General features: G+C 43.7%; 1 protein-coding gene across 4 annotated transcripts in view; it reads right to left on the bottom strand.

The window, feature by feature from the left end:
- atp8a1 (ATPase phospholipid transporting 8A1) overlaps positions 1-20,259 on the bottom strand; it is a 193,810-nt gene that overhangs the window by 105,675 nt on the left and 67,876 nt on the right. For all 4 annotated transcript variants that reach the window (XM_029725480.1, XM_029725499.1, XM_029725489.1 and 1 more), the window contains exons 3-6: positions 15,982-16,081; positions 11,861-11,959; positions 4,539-4,584; positions 1,654-1,694 (exon numbers count right to left, since the gene is read on the bottom strand). In XM_029725480.1, coding sequence (XP_029581340.1) covers positions 1,654-1,694; positions 4,539-4,584; positions 11,861-11,959; positions 15,982-16,081 — 286 coding nt within the window. The remainder of the gene's footprint in view (positions 1-1,653; positions 1,695-4,538; positions 4,585-11,860; positions 11,960-15,981; positions 16,082-20,259) is intronic.

Below are 20,259 nucleotides of genomic sequence, written 5' to 3'. Positions count from 1 at the left end.
TAGAGCCCACTGCCTGGAAGAAACACACTGGTTACTGATGGATAGAGCCCACTGCCTGGAAGAAACACACTGGTTACTGGTGAATAGAGATCACTGCCTGGAAGAAACACACTGGTTACTGATGGATAGAGCCCACTGCCTGGAAGAAACACACTGGTTACTGATGGATAGAGACCACTGCCTGGAAGAAACACACTGGTTACTGATGGATAGAGACCACTGCCTGGAAGAAACACACTGGTTGCTGATGGATAGAGATCACTACCTGGGAAGTCATGGAAATGATCATCATGTGAAAAATGAGAAGTAAACAATCGTAGTGAAATAATAGAAATTATAAAAACAGAGGAATAAATAAGCCAGTCGTCTTTCCAGGGTTGGTCAACCAGGCAGAAAACCTGGGTCGTGTTTATTAGGCGCCCAACGGAAGAAAGTGTCATGAAACAGGAAGGGACAACCTAGACTTGTTTTCATTTTCTGTTACGGTGTTAGCGTGCTCTAATGAAAACGACCCTAAATATCTTATGTTCCACTGCCACTTCAAGTGGATTACACTGTTTTTTTCCCCTGTGAGGAACAATAAAAGCTACAGGGCAAAGACGTGCATTTGTATTTCATACCCCAGAAAATTCCTTGTTTCTGCCCAAAATGTCAGAATGAGGTCTTCCCATAAGCATTAATATAATATCTAGAACAGTAATTCACCTTGTTCTGTATCCTCTGGGGTTCATCATTAAGTGTTTGGCTTCCCAAATTTCAGAGGCAATTTCTCACAGTAAAATGACAATATATTTACCTGGGCCACTAAAACCATGCATTCTCCAGAACCAGAGGCAACGGTGAACCTTTCTTAATGTCTTGTCCTGCCTCTCGCCCCCCCCAGCAGAGCTATTGTAAGGATAAACCAGTTGTGTGTGTCTTCTATTTAACGGCCAGGCTATTAATATCACGCTTCCTTACCTTTTTTCCTTTTTCACCTGATTATTGTGGGTGGACCATTTCTGACACGGTAATTAACTGGGGTGTTTTATGACCACTGGACTAAAAGCTGCTCTCTCTCCATGTCTGTTATGTTCTCGGGCATAGCCTTCCTTCTCTTCTTATCGTTGTCCGTCCACATGGAAGCAGTGGATTAATTAGTGACCAGGCCAGGCTGATGAAAGGGGCCGGATGGTGAACAGGAGGTGATGGTGTGTGTGTACTTAATATAGAAAGATTGGATAGGAAGAGACTGTTGTGGACACATCCTCATCAACATCTGTTCTTTTTTCCAGTTCTTGTGTGATGTCAGTGGCTGTCTATGAATATCTCTCCTAGAATAATATCACACCCCTGCCTGATGCCGTTGGTTAAAGGGGAAGTTCCGTATTTTACAAATTAATGTTAGATGATGCCAGCATCCTTAAAAAAGGTTATTTGTCCATTACTTTACTTATTTGCATGGTTGCCCCCATCACTCCCATTGATAATCAACTACCTGTGGCTAAAGTTAGCAGAAGTTTGTAGTGGCGGTTCAAATAAAACCGATCCATGGATTACCCTACTGTCTCTCCTGGTACATAGACTACTTTCAGAGTGGGGAACAATCTAACACTGAATTGTAAAATACAGAACTTTCCCTTTAAGTTAAAAGGAGGTAGTCTGGTAATGTACCTTGGCCCAGTGCACGATCTCCCAGGCACCATTCCTCAGCACTTTAAAGAGCAGAGACAAAAAGGTAAGAGAAGTTGTGTGACACGCAAGATAAATCACCACCACCATGCTTTGTTTAGCCTACTTGGAAGGCACAGTGTTACACAATGCATACCGAGCCATATATTCTGTCTTGTCATTTGACAACAAAGAAATGCATTCATGTTTGGAAGGCTAGGCCTACCTACACGCATAATGTACACACACACACGTTCAAAAGTTTGCGGTCACTTAAATGTCCTTGATTGAAAGAAAAGCACATTTTTGGTCCATTAAAACAACATCAAATTGATCAGAAATACAGTGAAGACATTGTTAATGTTGTAAATGACTATTGAGCTGGAAAAGGCAGATTTTTAGATAATTCAAGTTTACCATTTTAAAAAGGCTAATTGACCATTAGAAAACCATTTTGCAATTATGTTAGCACAGTTGAAAACTGTTCTACTAATTAAAGAAGCAATAAAACTGGCCTTCTTTAGACTAGTTGTGTATCTAGAGCATCAGCATTTGTGGGTTCAATGACAGGCTCAAAATGGCCAGAAACAAATAACTTTCTTCTGAAACTTGTCAGCCTATTCTTGTTCTGAGAAATGAAGGCTATTCCATGCGAGAAATTGCCAAGAAACTGAAGATCTGGTAAAACCCTGTGTACTATTCCCTTCACAGAACAGCGCAAACTGGCTTTAACCAGAATAGAAAGAGGAGTGGGAGGCCCCTGTGCACAACTGAACAAGAGGACAAGTACATTAGAGTGTCTAGTTTGAGAAACAGACGCCTCACAAGTCCACAACTGGCAGCTTCATTAAATAGTACCCGCAAAACACCAGTCTCAACGTCAACAGTGAAGAGGCGACTCCGGGATGCTGGCATTCTAGGCAGAGTTGCAAAGAAAAAGCCATATCTCAGACTGGCCAATAAAAATAAAATATTAAGATGGGCAAAAGAACACAGACACTGGAAGATTGGGAAAAAATTGTTACGGACAGACAAATCTAAGTTTGAGGGGTTCGGATCACAAAGAACAACATTCGTGAGACACAGAAAAAATGAAGACGCTGGTGGAGTGCTTGACGCTATCTGTCAAGCATGGTGGAGGCAATGTGATGGTCTGGGGGTGTTTTGGTGGTGGTAAAGTGGGAAATTTATACAGGGTAAAAGGGATCTTGAAGAAGGAAGGCTATCACTCCATTTTGCAACCCCAGGCCATACCCTGTGGACGGCGCTTAATTGAAGCCAATTTCCTCCTACAACAGAACAATGGCCCAAAGCACAGCACCAAATGAGATGATTGTGGACTACAGGAAAAGGAGGCCCGAGCACACCCCCATTCTCATCGATGGGGCTGTAGTGGAGCAAGTTGAGAGCTTCAAGTTCCTTGGTGTCCACATCAACAACAAACTAGAATGGTCCAAACACACCAAGACAGTCGTGAAGAGGGCACGACAAAGCCTATTCCCCTTCAGGAAACTAAAAAGATTTGGCATGGGTCCTGAGATCCTCAAAAGGTTCTACAGCTGCAACATCGAGAGCATCCTGACTGGTTGCATCGCTGCCTGGTACAGCAATTGCTCAGCCTCTGACCACAAGGCACTACAGAGGGTAGTGCGAACGGCCCAGTACATCACTGGGGCTAAGCTGCCTGCCATCCAGGACCTCTACACCAGGCTGTGTCAGAGGAAGGCCCTAAATATTGTCAAAGACCTCAGTCACCCCAGTCATAGACTGTTCTCTCTACTACCTCATGGCAAGTGGTACCGGAGTGCCAAGTCTTGGACAAAAAGGCTTCTCAACAGTTTTTACCCCCAAGCCATAAGACTCCTGAACAGGTAATCAAATAGCTACCCGGACTATTTGCATTGTATGCCCCCCCCCCCTCCCAACCCCTGTTTTACAATGATGCTACTCTCTGTTTAATCATATAAGCATATTCACTTTAACTATACATTCATGTACATACTACCTCAATTGGGCTGACCAACCAGTGCTCCCGCACATTGGCTAATTGGGCTATCTGCATTGTGTCCCACCCACAACCCCTCTTTTACGCTACTGCTACTCTCTGTTCATCATATATGCATAGTCACTTTAACCATATCTACATACTACCTCAATCAGCCCGACGAACCGATGTCTGTATGTAGCCTCGCTACTTTTATAGCCTCGCTACTATATATAGCATTATTTCTTTACTTATCTCTTGTTCACCTAATACCTTTTTTACACTATAGGTTAGAACCTGTAAGTAAGCATTTCACTGTAAAGTCTACACCTGTTGTATTCGGCGCACGTGACAAATAAAATTTGATTTGATACTATGCAAGAAGTATTTAGGGAAGACGCAGTCAGCTGGTGTTCTGTCTATAATGGAGTGGCCAGCACAGTCACCGGATCTCAACCCTATTGATCTCAAGTCAATCTGACTTTTGGGAGGTGCTTCAGAAAGCATGGGGTGAAATCGCTTCAGATTACCTCAACAAATTGACAACTAGAATGCCAAAGATCCGCAAGGCTGTAATTGCTGCAAATGACGAAAGCAAAGTTTGAAGGACACAATTATTTCAATTAAAAATCATTATTTATAACCTTGTCAACGTCTTGACTATATTTCCTATTCATTTTGCAACTCATTTCATGTATGTTTTCATGGAAAACAAGGACATTTCTAAGTGACCCCAAACATTTGAACAGTAGTATGTATGCCTGTGTATATATATATATATATATATATAAATAAAACTTGTGACCTTCTTAGTGAGCTATGAAAATAATTACCATTTGAAGGGCAATAAAACATCAATCAATCTAGGATTACAACAACAAAGACCGAAATAATTGGGCCGTACCTTGACATTCCTTCTTGTTGACGACACTGTCAGCGTTGTGACGTTTCTGCAAACAGACAAAAAAAAACTGTTTAGTCAAGACAGAAAGTTAAGCCATTGAGACATTACACAAGTAATACAGTCAAGGGAATGATGACTGCATTGAAGAAGTGGTGGACTACATGGGGAATAGGGTGCCATTTTGGTCTGAAACTATCTGTTGTGGCGGATTACAACAGATTCCTATGATCCAACCCTAATAGCGAAACAACCCGGAGTCTGATGCCAAATAAAGTTTGAAGTTGTATTTGTCGTACGTACAGGACACACATGGTAAACACCTTCCAACTAAATGTTTTCTCACAGGCTCCTTCTGGACAATGCAACAACAATAAGAAATAATAAAGGATAAGAATATGAACAAAGAAAATGGCTGAGTCAAATACAATACACATTTTAGCGTAAGTAAAACACAGGAAGGCACAATTTATAGTCCAATAATTACAGTTGAAGTCGGAAGTTTACATACACCTTAGCCAAATACATTTAATCTCCGTTTTTCACAATTCCTGACATTTAATCCTAGTAAAAATTCCCTGTTGTAGGTCCGTTAAGATCACCACTTTATTTTAAGAATGTGAAATGTCAGAATAATAGTAGAGAGAATTATTTATTTCAGCACATTCCCAGTGGGTCAGAAGTTCACATACACTCAATTAGTATTTGGTAGCATTGCCTTTAAATTGTTTAACTTTGGTCAAACGTTTTGGGTAGCCTTCCACAAGCTTCCCACAATAAGTTGGGTGAATTTTGGCCTATTCCTCCTGACAGAGCTGGTGTAACTGAGTCAGGTTTGTAGGCCTCCACATGAAGCTCCGAGACAGGATTGTGTCGAGGCACAGAGCTGGGGAAGGGTACCAAAACATGTCTGCAGCATTGGATGTCCACAAGAACACAGTGGCCTCCATCATTCTTAAATGGAAGAAGTTTGGAACCACCAAGACTCTTCCTAGAGCTGGCCACCAGGCCAAACTGAGCAATCGGGGGAGAAGGGCCTTGGTCAGGGACGTGACCAAGACTCAATGGTCACTCTGACAGAGCTCTAGAGTTCCTCTGTGGAGTTGGAAGAACCTTCCAGAAGGACAACCATCTCTGCAGCTCTCCACCAATAAAGGCCTTTATGGTAATGGCCAGACGAAAGCCACTCCTCAGTAAAAGGCACATGACAGCCAACGCTTGGAGTTTGCCAAAAGGCACCTAAAGGACTCAGACCATGAGAAACAAGATTCTCTGGTCTGATGAAACCAAGCGTTACATCTGGAGGAAACCTGGCACCATCCCTATGGTGAAGCATGGTGGTGGCAGCATCATGCTGTGGGGATGTTTTTCAGCGGCAGGGACGGTGAGACTAGTCAGGAATGAGGAAAAGATGAACAGAGCACAGTACAGAGATATCCTTGATGAAAACCTGCTCCATAGCGCTCAGGACCTCAGACTGGGGCAAAGGTTCACCTTCCAACAGGACAACAACCCTGACCACACAGCCAAGACAACGCAGGAGTGGCTTCGGGACAAGTCTCTGAATGTCCTTGAGTGGCCCAGCAAGAACCCAAATAAACATTTCTGGAGAGATTTGAAAATAGCTGTGCAGCGAAGCTCTCAATACAACCTGACAGAGCTTCAGAGGATCTTCAGAGAAGAATGGGAGAAACTCCCCAAATACAGGTGTGCCAAGCTTGTAGTCATACCCAAGAAGACTCGAGGCTGTAATCGCTGCCAAAGGTGCTTCAACAAAGTACTGAGCAAAGAGTCAGGACTACCTGGCCTGATGACTCCTTGCTGTCCCCAGTCCACCTGGCCGTGCTGCTGCTCCAGTTTCAACTGTTCTGCCTGCGGCTATGGAACACTGAGCTGTTCACCGGACGTACTACCTGTCCCAGAACTGCTGTTTTCAACTCTCTAGAGACAGCAGGAGCGGTAGTGATACTCAATGATCGGCTATGAAAAGCCAACTGACATTTCCTCCTGAGGTGCTGACCTGTTGCACCCTCGACAACCACTGATTATTATTATTTGACCCTGCTGTTCATCTATGATCATTTGAACATCTTGGCCATGTTCTGTTATAATCTCCAACCGGCACAGCCAGAAGAGGACTGGCCACCCCTCACAGCCATGTTCCTCTCTAGGTTTCTTCCTAGATTCTGGCCTTTCTAGGGAGTTTTTCCTAGCCACCGTGCTTCTACACCTGCATTGCTTGCCGTTTCTGTACAGCACTTTCTGACATCAGCTGATGTAAGAAGGGCTTTATAAATAAATTTGATTGATTGTTTGATTCTAAACACTTATGTAAATGTGATATTTCAGTTTGTTTTATAGCCAGGTAATGTTACTACAGTAACGTTGTCCGGCTGCAGCACTACGCCACTACAGTAACGTTGTCCGGCTGCAACACTACGCCACTACAGTAACGTTGTCCGGCTGCAACACTACACCAGAACAGTAACATTGCCCGGCTGCAGCACAACAGTAACATTACCCGGCTGCAGCACAACAGTAACATTACCCGGCTGCAGCACAACAGTAACATTACCCGGCTGCAGCACAACAGTAACATTTCCCAGCTGCAGCACTACACCACAACAGTAACATTTCCCGGCTGCAGCACTACACCACTACAGTAACATTACCCGGCTGCAGCACTACAGTAACATTTCCCGGCTGCAGCACTACACCACTACAGTAACATTTCCCGGCTGCAGCACTACACCACTACAGTAACATTACCCGGCTGCAGCACTACACCACTAAAGTAACATTACCCGGCTGCAGCACTACACCATTACAGTAACATTACCCGGCTGCAGCACTACACCACTACAGTAACATTACCCGGCTGCAGCACTACACCACTACAGTAACATTACCCGGCTGCAGCACTACACCATTACAGTAACATTACCCGGCTGCAGCACTACACCATTACAGTAACATTACCCGGCTGCAGCACTACACCACTACAGTAACATTACCCGGCTGCAGCACTACACCACTACAGTAACATTACCCTGAAGGGAAAGTTAAAGACCTTTACAAAGCCCATTCAAAGCCCAATTTCTCCAATTGGTAATTTTACTAATATTGAGGACAATACGCATCTTGGTTGCACAGTATTTAACATGTCAAACAATATGCTGATTTTAAAGGACTATCCTCCCCCTAAAAATATTTCCCCAGCCAGAGTCCAGACTTGAACCCAATCAAACATTTCTGGAGCGACCAGAAAATAGATTTGCAGCGACGCTCTCCATCCAACCTGACAGATCTTGAGAGAACCTGCAGAGAACAATGGGAGAAACTCCAGAAATACAGGTGTGCCAAGCTTGTAGCGTCATACCCAAACAGACTCGAGGCTGTAATCGCTGTAAAATGTGCTTCAACAAAGTAGAGTAAAGGGTCTGAACACTAAGGTAAATGTGATATTTAAGTTTGTTTTGTTTTGACTTAGAACAAAGTAGCCTAGCTATTAATACTGCTGAGAACAATGAGGAGCTCCTTCTGCAACTTAAATACCCTTCAAATATCTGAGGTGTAGCCTACAAGTATCCCTCCATCAGACAGCCAACATTCTTCAGGCATGAAGAAAAGGAAAGACTAAAATGTCTTTGTGAGTAGGAAACTATACCGCTGTGAGGTTTTGATGTGCACCAAACGCAACCAAGCGTACTACTCGCCCAGCAGTCTTTGTTAAGTCCCTTGAGGAATTGCACATCATTACAGGTTGCCTTAGAGATGTTCTCTACATTGTCTCCCTCCCTCACTCCTGCGTTCTCATTCACTCTGAAATCCAATAGAATTAAATCTAATAAAAAATCCCTGCAATGTGCTGGAGTGGCTAATGAATGTGGCTGTATGTCACGTGGAGGAGCACTGGCTCTCACCCACCGGCTGCACCAGCTGCAGCAACGTCGCCCGGCTGCAGCACTACACCGACGTCGGCCCGTCTGCAGCGCGACAGCAACGTCGGCCCGGGGGCAGCGCGACACCACTGCAGCAACGTCGGCCCGGGGGCAGCGCTATAGCAACGTCGGCCCGTCTGCAGCGCGACAGCAATGTCGGCCCGAGGGCAGCGCGACACCACTGCAGCGACGTCGGCCCGTCTGCAGCGTGACAGCAACGTCGGCCCGGGGGCAGCACTACACCACTGCAGCGACGTCGGCCCGTCTGCAGCGTGACAGCAACGTCGGCCCGGGGGCAGCACTACACCACTGCAGCAACGTCGGCCCGGGGGCAGCGCTACAGCAACGTCGGCCCGTCTGCAGCGCAACAGCAACGTCGGCAGCGCTACAGCAACATTACCCGGTTGCAGCACTACACCACTACAGTAATATTACCCGGCTGCAGCACTACACCAACGTTATCCGGCAGGGAAAGTTAAAGACCTTTACAAAGCCCATTCATCATCCAGCATGCATGAGCTGTTGGCTAATTTTTCCAGCTGGTGATTTCACTAATATTGAGGATATTATTTTCGTTTTGGCAATATAATTTTTGCGCTAGTTGGCTGTACCTGCATCAAAACGCAAGTATTTTTCCTTCATAGCTTGTTCTCCATCTTTTTAAATAGGGAGGCAATTTGTTTTCAGCATTTTTATTTCCATGGCTGATCAAAAGGTGTTTCCTCACGGCTCTCCTGTCCCTCTGTAGCAGATTAAATAACATTATTGAATCGCAATACATATAGAATTGTGAGAATCGCAATACATATCGTCTCGGCGCCTAAGTATCGTGATAATATCGTGAGGTCCCTGACAATTCACAGCCCTACTATGTAGGGAATAACAGGCTGCCATCCCTACGGTGAAGCATGGTGGTGGCAGCATCATGCTGTGGGGAAGTTTTTCAGCGGGCAGGGACTGGGAGACTCGTCAGGATTGAGAGAAAGATGAACGGAGCACAGTACAGAGATATCCTTGATGAAAACCTGCTCCAGAGCACTCAGACTGGGGCAAAGGTTCACCTTCCAACAGGACAACGACCCTAAGCACACAGCCAAGACAACACGGGAGTGGCTTCGGGACAAGTCTCAATGTCCTTGAGTGGCCCAGCCAGAGCCCGGACTTGAACCCAATCAAACATCTCTGGAGAGACCTGAAAATAGCTGTGCAGCCACACTCCCCATGCAACCTGACAGAGCTTGAGAAGAATGGGAAAAACTCCCCAAATACAGGTGCCAAGCTAGTAGTGTCATACCCAAGAAGACTTGAGGCTGTAATTGCTGCCAAAGATGCTTCAACAAAAGTACTGAGTAAAGGGTCTGAATACTTATGGAAAATGTGCCATTTCCTTTTTTATTTTTAATAAATTAGCGAACATTTCTAAAAACCTGTTTTTGCTTTGTCATCAAGGGGTATTGTGTGTGGATTAAAAAAAAAATCCTCATCAATCAATTTTAGAATAAGGCTGGAACCTAACAAAATGTGGAAAAAGATAGGGGTCTGAATACTTTCCGAAGGCACTGCATCTGCTCAAACATTAAATAACAAAAGCACAGCATATACAGGGCTCCTAAAATACACACACACACACAATGCAGGCCTATTTATTTCACATAGTGATTAGTTCAGCACAAAGCTATGAGGGGATACTGAGATGGAACTCATGGATCAATGATGAATGTTTTATGAAGCATGCGGGTCAATCATTGTGCCGCCGTTTCATCATCGGGCGCCGATGGGAGGGGGACAGGTGTGTGGGCGTGGTGCAGATGACCTTCAACCTAATAAAGACAAAGTCATCACGTTGCTGCTCCAATATGTATCGCGAGGCCAGGGTGTAAATTGCTGCGCTGCCCACTTCACCGCTAGATGCCAGATATAAAGACAACGTTGCTAACGTTATAGGATAACTATTACAGTCCACTGGGAGCTGTGCTAGGCAGAGAGGATCGCATTGCAGGGGCACAGCTAAACAGTGCAGCATACTCTGGCTTGGTACAGGACTGAATTCAATTCACTATTGGCAATGGGTCTTGGGAAATGTAAAAAAAGAATTAAAAAATAAAATAAAAAATAATGAATACATTGACGCTTGGTATTTCAAACTGAAGCAAAATGTGTTAACCTTCAAAATATAGACAGGCCTAAATGCTGGTCCACATTTTCAAACATCTGTTAAACAACATGAATTTCAGCAAATGGACAACTGTTTTTGTGCATGAACTTATATAGGCTAATTTATGGACTGGGTAGCCCAGTGTAGTGCCCAGCTGTGACCAGTCAAGTCTGTGTGTGTCTGTGTCTTGCTGTGTTCCCATCACCATCACAGTCTCCTCTCTGCTCCAGGAATCCCATACAGAACACTCAAAGGACAAGTGGCCTGAATCCAACAATACCAACCAGACCGTGCAACTGAACATCTATTCACTCTCATCCATTTACAGTGGCTACCGTATTGAGTTAGAGTATGGTCAATTCATTCAAGGCAGGCAAACATCTTGCCTAATACTAAAATTAAAAAAATAGAACCTCTATTGATAAAGCCTAGAAGTGTGCCAGTCTCACACAAATACTCAAATTCAACAGATTCTTCCTTGAGAATGCATTATGTCCTTTAGGCTATACGGTTAATCAGCCTATTTTTTTATAAATGTTTTATTCAGCCTTAGGCTAATTTAGGTCCCATTAAGATCAGAAGACTTAAAGATTGAACGGGATTTTAAGCGCTTACAAATGTGTAACATATTGTACAAATTGGAATTCATAACATATCATACCAATTGGATGAGGTACACAACTGTGCACAATTTTCTGGGACCTGTTTTGGTTTGAGAGTGCTACTTTCAAAACAACTGGCTGAAATTATACAAAACCTATTTAAAAGCCTTGAAAACAAACAGGTGTTGTTAATGTCAGATTAAGGTATCAAAGAGGCAATTTGAGTTAAGTGTTTCCCCCCAGCGTTGGTAGTGTTTCCCCCCAGCGTTCAGTGTTGGTAGTGTTCCCCCCAGTGTTGGTAGTGTTCCCCCCAGTGTTGGTAGTGTTCCCCCCAGTGTTGGTAGTGTTCCCCCCAGTGTTGGTAGTGTTCCCCCCAGTGTTGGTAGTGTTCCCCCCAGTGTTGGTAATGTTGGTAGTGTTCAGTGTTGGTAGTGTTCAGTGTTGGTAGTGTTCGGTGTTGGTAGTGTTCCCCAGTGTTCAGTGTTGGCATTGTTCAGTGTTGGTAGTGTTCCCCAGTGTTCAGTGTTGGTATTGTTCAGTGTTGGTAGTGTTCCCCAGTGTTCAGTGTTGGTATTCTTCAGTGTTGGTGGTGTTCCCCAGTGTTCAGTGTTGGTAGTGTTCCCTCACCAGATCCTCAATGAACTCCTTGACTGCTGCCACCACCAGGATGAAGAGGAGCGGCACCAGAGTTGTCCAGCGACCCGTGGGAGACACATCCGGAATTTGCTGAAAGGAAAAGCACACGTCCCAGTTCAAAATCAAACATCACTGAATCACATAGGATGCGTCCCAAATGGCATCCTATTCCCTTTATAGTGCACTATTTTTTGACCAGGGCCTACAGGCTGATATTGATGTAAAAAATATCGAGCTATCTAGCTACAGTGTAGCACCTGTTCAGTCAATATTGACCAAGCCAGCACTCTTGGAAGTAATTTTTCTCCCCCGAGAGCATCCCATGGTGCTCACTCATATCTGCGCACAAACGCAGATATAAGGACAACCTTCTGACACTGAGCTTGGCAGGGGGCTGTTTGTCAAGCAGAGGTCACCAGAAGCGACCCACTAGGGGGCTATTAGAGGGACAGGAGACAGGCCAGGGGACACTGGGGGTACATCTGTCAATCAAATCAGTCAATCCGTGTACAGTGCAAACTCCAAGCAGGCTGTCATGTGCCTTTTACGGAGAAGTGGCTTTCGTCTGGCCACTCTACCTGAAAGGCCTGATTGGTGGAGTGCTGCAGAGATGGCTGTCCTTCTGGAAGGTTCTCCCATCTCCACAGAGGAACTCTGGAGCTCTGTCAGAGTGACCATCGGGTTTTTGGTCAAATCCCTGACCAAGGCCCTTCTTCCCCAATTGCTCAGTTTGGCCAGGCGGCCAGCTCTAGGAAGACTCTTGGTGGTTTCAAACTTCTTTCATTTAAGAACGATGGAGGCTACTGTGTCCTTGTGGACCTTCAATAGTGCAGAAATGTTTTGGTACCCTTCCCCAGATCTGTGCCTCAATCTGGTTTTTGTCCTGACATGCAGTGTCAATTGTGGGACCTTATATAGACAGGTGTGTGCCTTTCCAAAATCATGTGCAATCAATTTAATTTACCACAGGTGGACTCCAATCAAGTTGTAGAAACATCAAGGATTATCAATGGAAACAGGATGCACCTGAGCTCAACTTCAAGTCTCATAGCAAAGGCTCTGAATACTTATGCAAATAAGGTATCGTTTTTTTATTTTGTCATGAATTAGCAAACATTTCTAAAAACCTGTTTTCACTGTCATTATGGGGTACTGTGTGTACATGAGTAATTTGTTTTATTTAATCATTTTTAAAACAGGGCTGTAACGTAACAAAAAGTGGAAAAAGTCAACATAAAGTGCACTACTTTTGACCAGAGCACTATGGGTCCTGCTTAAAACTAGTGCACTAAATAGGGAATAGGGTGTCCTTTGGGATGCAGACAGTGTTCTGGGACATGTAAGGGTGGGGTGTCACTGGCTCTTGCTAGGTTGAGATGGATGGTATGATAGTCAAGATTCATTACATAGAAGGGGAATGGGAGATTCATTGTGAGTCTCTCCAAGGCGCCCATTGTACGCTTTTACAAAGACTGCAGGACACAGTCTTGCAGTATAATGAATAATATCATTAATTTGATTTAACTTTACAAAGCTACTATTAAAGAAATTCCACGCAAAAACAATCTTTTGGTATTTGTTTCACTAGTCCATTGTTGATATAGTCCCAAATTCTTTGCTTATTAGCAATCAAGTTGTCAAGATCTGTGACCGACCGCCTCGCTCTTCTGTAGCAAAATTTGATAAGAGTTTTTTTGTTGTACTTTTTCTCCCCAATTTCGTGATATCCAATTGGTAGTTACAGTCTTGTCCCATCGCTGCAACTCCCATACGGACTTGGGAGAGGCGAAGGTTGAGAGCCATGCATCCTCCGAAACACGACTCTGCCAAGCCGCACTGCTTCTTGGACTAGATAAAGTGTATTTTTACCGGGAGTTTTCCCTATTGTAGGCTACTACTTTCACCACTTTTAGTCTTGAAATATTTGGTTGTTTACTAAACCAATCACTCTGTTTAGCAAATGGCCTCACATTTGAATCCTTAAAGAGATAGGTGAGGCTAAGGCTTAAGAGGGTGTGAACGATGCAGAATGGTGTAGACAAAGAGCTCTCCAGTAAGTGTACCAAAACATACAAGGGTAATTTTCTCAAACGTGAGTTTACATGTTTATCACCTTTCAAAGCAGAATTACTTTCCCCATTGTTCTTCAACTGCAGTGTATGATATACCATTTTCTAGTTATTCGTCTCTACTTTTAACAAACATAAAAAACACAATTTCAGGCCTCCCGAGTGGCGCAGCGGTATAAGGCACCACAGACCTGGGTCCGATCCCAGGCTGTCACAGCCGGCCGCAAATGTCAGCTAGCTAGCTAACAGTAAGCTTTAACTTGGGGTCTTTTGTTTATACATGTAGCTAGCTAGCTAGCTAAACAATGAACCATAATCCCAATCCATAGAGTACTACCAATACAAACAGAGTGGCATAGCTAGCTAAAGTGAACAAAATAGGTTCAATGTTAGCTAGCTAACATCAGGCTATAACTAGCTATGTGAAATGAAATTCTGAGATATTACTACACACAGATCACAAACGTAACGTTAGCTAGCGAGCCAGCCATCTAACGTCAGCTAGTTAGCTAACAGTAAGCGTTAACTTGCAATGAAAACAACTTGCACAAAATAAGAAACATATAATATCTGGAAATGTAGCTAGACTCTTTCCCGTATACATGGATGAACGCTCACGGCAGACTGCAACCCCTTGAATTAAATAAGACGTCCTGTGTCGTTTCCATTTTCTTTGTACAGCTTGCTTGGCCCATTGTGTCAAGTCATTCTGGTTCACACTGACTGTGCAATGCCATAAGAATCATCTTAAGCTTTAGCCCCCACCCAAACTCTGACCATTTTACTCGCCCTAGCAGAGCTGGTTTGGCTGTTTTCATGTTACCAATAGCAAATGGTGACTAACTGTGCTCCTGGAAACAATTTAATTATGCTTTTTTGCCAATGTTTACTGACACCGGCCATATTCAACAGGTGTTGAGCATTCATAAATTCAAAAGTTATTCTGCGCTCAGATGAGTGCACGCTGAAACAGTTGTTGCAGTGACATTCTATTGAAATGGATACTTGCATAGTGGAGTCTTTTTTTGTTTAGTTATACTACCCAATATATATATTTTTTAAAGCCTCGTTAGACAGGATTCCCTACACATACTGACCAGCTCAAATAGACAGAAGTGTGCTATATGGCAGACCAATCCGAACTCATCTCTCGGCATGTCCAGCCCACTCATTATCTCAGCCAATCATGGCTAGCGGTAAGGTTGCTGTGGCTAAACCGACTAGGCTCATACTTTAACAATTTTATTAGTATTTACAGATGGCATACAACTTTGTTATTAAGGCATGTGAAAGTTCACATGTTCGAGAAAGTTCGAGAAGGCATTTCTGCAAAAAAACATTGACGTACAAACCGCTCTCCTGTGAAGTAATGACCCGCGACGTACGCCTAGTTTCCTGATGCGGTCACATTTAGCATCAAACGCTCTCATTAACGCTGTGTTAGTCAGCTCTCATTACCGTTGCATTAGTTAGCAGAATCCAGAGTGGTAAAAGATTGAGGTTTAAGTCCTGCCCTGAATCCATTGTCCTAATCAGCTACGTGGAGCTTTGAACTCCTAGGAGAGAGTTGTTTTTTTAGATTCACACTAAGGTTCTATAAGGTCAAGTCCAGGTAGTCCCTCCATGTTTCGGTCCATTTTCATCCGTTTGGTGCCTAATGAACATGACCCTGATCTAACCATATACATCCCAGCTCCACCATCCAAATGAGAATATTGCCACGCTATCCATGTGAGCACTGGTCTGTGTTAGGAATCTTTGTTTGTCCTCTGCTACAACTCATGTCTGGGAAACCACTCAAATATAGTTGTGGTGCCTCTCCACAGCAGCCTCTGATGTGTGGAATGATGTGTGTTGAGGAAGAGGAAGTAAAACACAAATTTCCTTTAGACAGGGACACTCACGTTCCCACATGTATTTTTCAGTAGTGCGTGTATTCAGTTTGGGAATGCATGTGGGGTATTCAGTGTGTGTTTGAATATTAATGTGACCTTTACTACAGATGGCAAATCTCTAGCAACCAATACAAATAATCTGTCTTACCTGCAGGAGAGCGATGAAGAGGAAGAAGGAGTTGGCAGCCCTTCTGAACTGAGAGTAGAGGAACCGAGGTAGGAAGGTGAGGACATTATACTTTGCAGTGCTGCAGGGCAGAGAAAAGGACATGTAGGGAGATTTTGAGAGAGAGAGTGAGACAGAAAGAATACAGAAAGGCAGAGAGAAAGAGAAAACAGTTCAGTTGCATGAATCAGTTTCTTTCCACTAACAGACATCTTATACTAGTACACACAATATACAGTACCAGTCAAAAGTTTGGACACACCTACTCATTCAAGGGTTTCTACATTGTAGAATAATAGTTAAGACATCAAAAGTATGAAATAACACATATTGAATAATGTATGAACCAAAAAAAAAAAGTGTTAAATATATAAAATATATTTACAATTTTAGATTCTTCAAAGTAGCCACACTTTGCCTTGATTACAGCTTTACACACTCTTGGCATTCTCAACCAGCTTCACCTGGAAAACTTCCCCAACAGTCAAAAGAGTTCCCACATATGCTGAGCACTTGTTGGCTGCTTTTCCTTTACTCTGCGGTCCAACTCATCCCAAACCATCTCAATTGGGTTGTGGAGGCCAGGTCACCTGACGCAAAACTCCATCACGCTCCTTCTTGGTCAAATAGCCCTTACACTGCCTGGAGGTGTGTTGGATCATTGTCCTGTTGAAAAACAAATGATAGTCCCATAAAGCTCAAACCAGAGGGGATGGCGTATCGCTGCAGAATGCTGTGGTATTCATGCTTGTTAATTGTGCCTTGAATTCTCAATAAATAACTAACATTGTCACCAGCAAAGCATCCCCACACCACCACCTCCATGCTTCACGGTGGGAACCACACATGCAGAGTTCATTCGTTCACCTACGCATCTCACAAAGACACAGCAATTAGAACCAAAAAACTCAAATTTGGAATCAGACCAAAGGACTGATTTCCACTGATCTAATGTCCATTGCTCGTGTTTCTTGGCCCAAGCAAGTCTCTTCTTCTTATGGGTGTCCTTTAGTAGTGGTTCCTTTGCAGCAATTTGACCATGAAGGCCTGATTCACACAGTCTCCTCTGAACAGTTGATGTTGGGATGTGTCTGTTACTTGAACTCTGTGAAGCAATTATCTGGCCAGTAATTTCTGAGACTGGTACTTCTAATGAACTTATCCTCTGGGTCTTCCTTTCCTGTGGAGGTCCTCATGAGAGCCAGTTTCATCATAGCATTTGATGGTTTTTGCGACTGCACTTGAAGAAACGTTCAAAGTACTTGACATTTTTCGCATTGACTGACCATGTCTTAAAGTAATGAAGGACTTTCATTTCTCTTTGCTTATTTGAGCTGTTCTTGCCATAATATGGACTTGGTCTTTTACCAAATAGGGCTATCTTCTGTATACCATCCCTTCCTTGTCACAACACAACTGATTGGCTCAAACACATTAAGAAGGAAAGAAATTCCACAAATTAACAAGGCACACCTGTTAATTGAAATGCATTCCAGGTGACTACCTCATGAAGCTGGTTGAGAGAATTCCAAGAGTGTTCAAAGCTGTCAAGGCAAAGGGTGGCTACTTTCAAGAATCTCAAATATAAAGTATATTTTGATTTGTTTAACACTTTTTTGGTTACTACATTTATTTAATAATTTTTCTACTACATGATTCCATATGTGTTATTTCATAGTTTGTCTTCACTATTATTCTACAATGTACAAAATAGTAAAAAAAAAATAAAAAAAATTGAATTAGTAGGTGTCCAAGCTTTTGACTGGTACTGTATATATCCTGATACCACATCCAGCCTGGAGTTGATAAATTTCACCCTCATCTCCACCCACAGCAATCCACCATTCCTGGAAGCTGCTTCTCCTGTGTGGAGGGGGAGGTGAAGCTCTGAGCTGTGGTTGAACATGTACTGTGTGAGTGATGAATGGCAGGCCAGTCGACTAAATTACCATAAAGCATAACTAAGGGGAGCTCCCCTGGCAGACGTGCGCTTTGGCAGAGAGGGGGTGCCTGGCAGAGCACCTCCAGCCCAGACCAGACAGAGCCTGATTTACAGCCGCATTAAGGGCCAGCCAGCCAGAGCACTTTGGGGGGAGATATACACTGTGATGTAGACCATGCCACCAGGCTACAACATGTTTGTCTGTTAGGGTAGGCTACACTATGGCATTTTTTAAAAAGATGACAGAAAACCTCTGGAGACATAAACAGCATTTTACTTGTCCATCACTAGGTAAACAGAACTGTCAATCCTAGCATGCCTGCGCGCAGACCACTTATTCCTAAAAGAAAAGTACTTTGAAGTTTGTTATATATTGCGACTTAACAAGACATTTAGTAGAATGAACACACATTTAGCTGCCCTATCATCAAAAAAATCCTAGCAGGACATCAAATCAGCAAAGTTCGTTGTTGTCAGGGAGACAACATTACATGCCGGAGCAGAATTACATTGTCTGAAAAGTAATCAATTATGGACATGTTACTGAACTGTGTTCTGTCTTTAAAGGGTTGCGGTAGATATAATTAATTACCTGGCCCTAGCTGTCATACATACGTAATAGGCTTATTATTCTGCATTGTGAATTGACAAAAAAGTTTTGTTTATAAAGTAACAGGGCTGACCGTAACAGGCCTGACGACCTCATCTTAAAAGTAATGAATCCCCTTGTGACAGGGGGAATGGAAGCCGGTTGTGTGCAACAGGGAGGGGCAACTGAATGCAAGGCAAGCTTCACCAAAGAAATTGACATTGTTAAAACATTTCTAGCCTGTCTATCTATTGGTAACAGGGTTGAAGGGCTATGGTCGACTTGCTCAGTTTTCCACCACAAAACACCAGAAACTGGCAACAACAAAAAAATCTGTGGTCTAGGCTATATTAAAGGGCACTTCATTTAATAATGTATATTTTTTCACACATGACGTTATCTACTGGTGTAGATAAGGTAGCATAATGCAACGCCAATCAAGCTTTTACACACACAGATGATATACTGTAAGCACAATCCATAATAGGCCTCCCTCCATAGACAATGCACATGATCAGACAGACTGCGATAAATCAACAACAAGCAGAGACACACACACACACACACACAGTAATACAAACAGACTGGGCGGGGATAGTACGCCAGTGAGTGTGGAGAGAGACTGGCAAACAGTCAATGATAAGAGATAGTGCTCCATTCATCTTCTCCCCGTCACATCCGTCTGGTGGGGCTCTGTCTGTGAGAGAGGCGGCTATCAGACGACAGCACAGCACACATGGCAGTAGATTGCTATACAATAGGGCATAGTACCATAATGTACCAGTTTTGCAGAGAGATGTAATGGAAAACCTCATCAGTACACAGATCAAGCCTCCATTGAGTTTTTCTTGGAAATCCTTTTTTGTCAGTAAAACTTAAATGGTGGTTTGAACAAGATGACATGAAGGGGATCTGTGTCTGCACCACATGGTCTCTCTACTGGTGTCTACCAGAGCTCAGATCTAGGCCCTCTCCTGTTCTCTCTGTACACCAAGTCGCTCAGCAATGTAATATACTCACATGGTTTCTCCTACCATTGCTATGCTACGTGGATGATACTCAACTATTTTTCTCCGTCCCCCCTCTGACACCCAGCCGAAAATGTCTGAACAAAAGCTGACAAAAAAGGGTGGACACTCCACTGCTTCATGGCCAAGCTCTTTACTGGACCTGGCCTAGTCTACCTAATTTGAACCCCCTAGCACCAGGGGGGAAAAAAACAGGCTAGTCATACCTGTGGGGGAAAAAATATTGTCTAGGCTTAGTTCCCTTGTCCTTTGTGTTACGTTGAGGAGTTGGCCAGGTGGCATTGTGTTACATTGAGGAGTTGGCCAGGTGGCATTGTGTTACGTTGAGGAGTTGGCCAGGTGGCATTGTGTTACGTTGAGGAGTTGGCCAGGTGGCATTGTGTTACGTTGAGGAGTTGGCCAGGTGACATTGTGTTACGTTGAGGAGTTGGCCAGGTGGCATTGTGTTACATTGAGGAGTTGGCCAGGTGGCATTGTGTTACATTGAGGAGTTGGCCAGGTGGCATTGTGTTACGTTGAGGAGTTGGCCAGGTGGCATTGTGTTACGTTGAGGAGTTGGCCAGGTGGCATTGTGTTACGTTGAGGAGTTGGCCAGGTGGCATTGTGTTACATTGAGGAGTTGGCCAGGTGACATTGTGTTACGTTGAGGAGTTGGCCAGGTGGCATTGTGTTACATTGAGGAGTTGGCCAGGTGGCATTGT

Source organism: Salmo trutta, chromosome 3, assembly GCF_901001165.1.
Source record: "Salmo trutta chromosome 3, fSalTru1.1, whole genome shotgun sequence".
Taxonomy (NCBI): Eukaryota; Metazoa; Chordata; class Actinopteri; order Salmoniformes; family Salmonidae; genus Salmo; species Salmo trutta.
The sequence above is the reverse complement of the archived record's forward strand: the minus strand, read 5'-3'. Positions and strand labels throughout refer to the sequence as shown.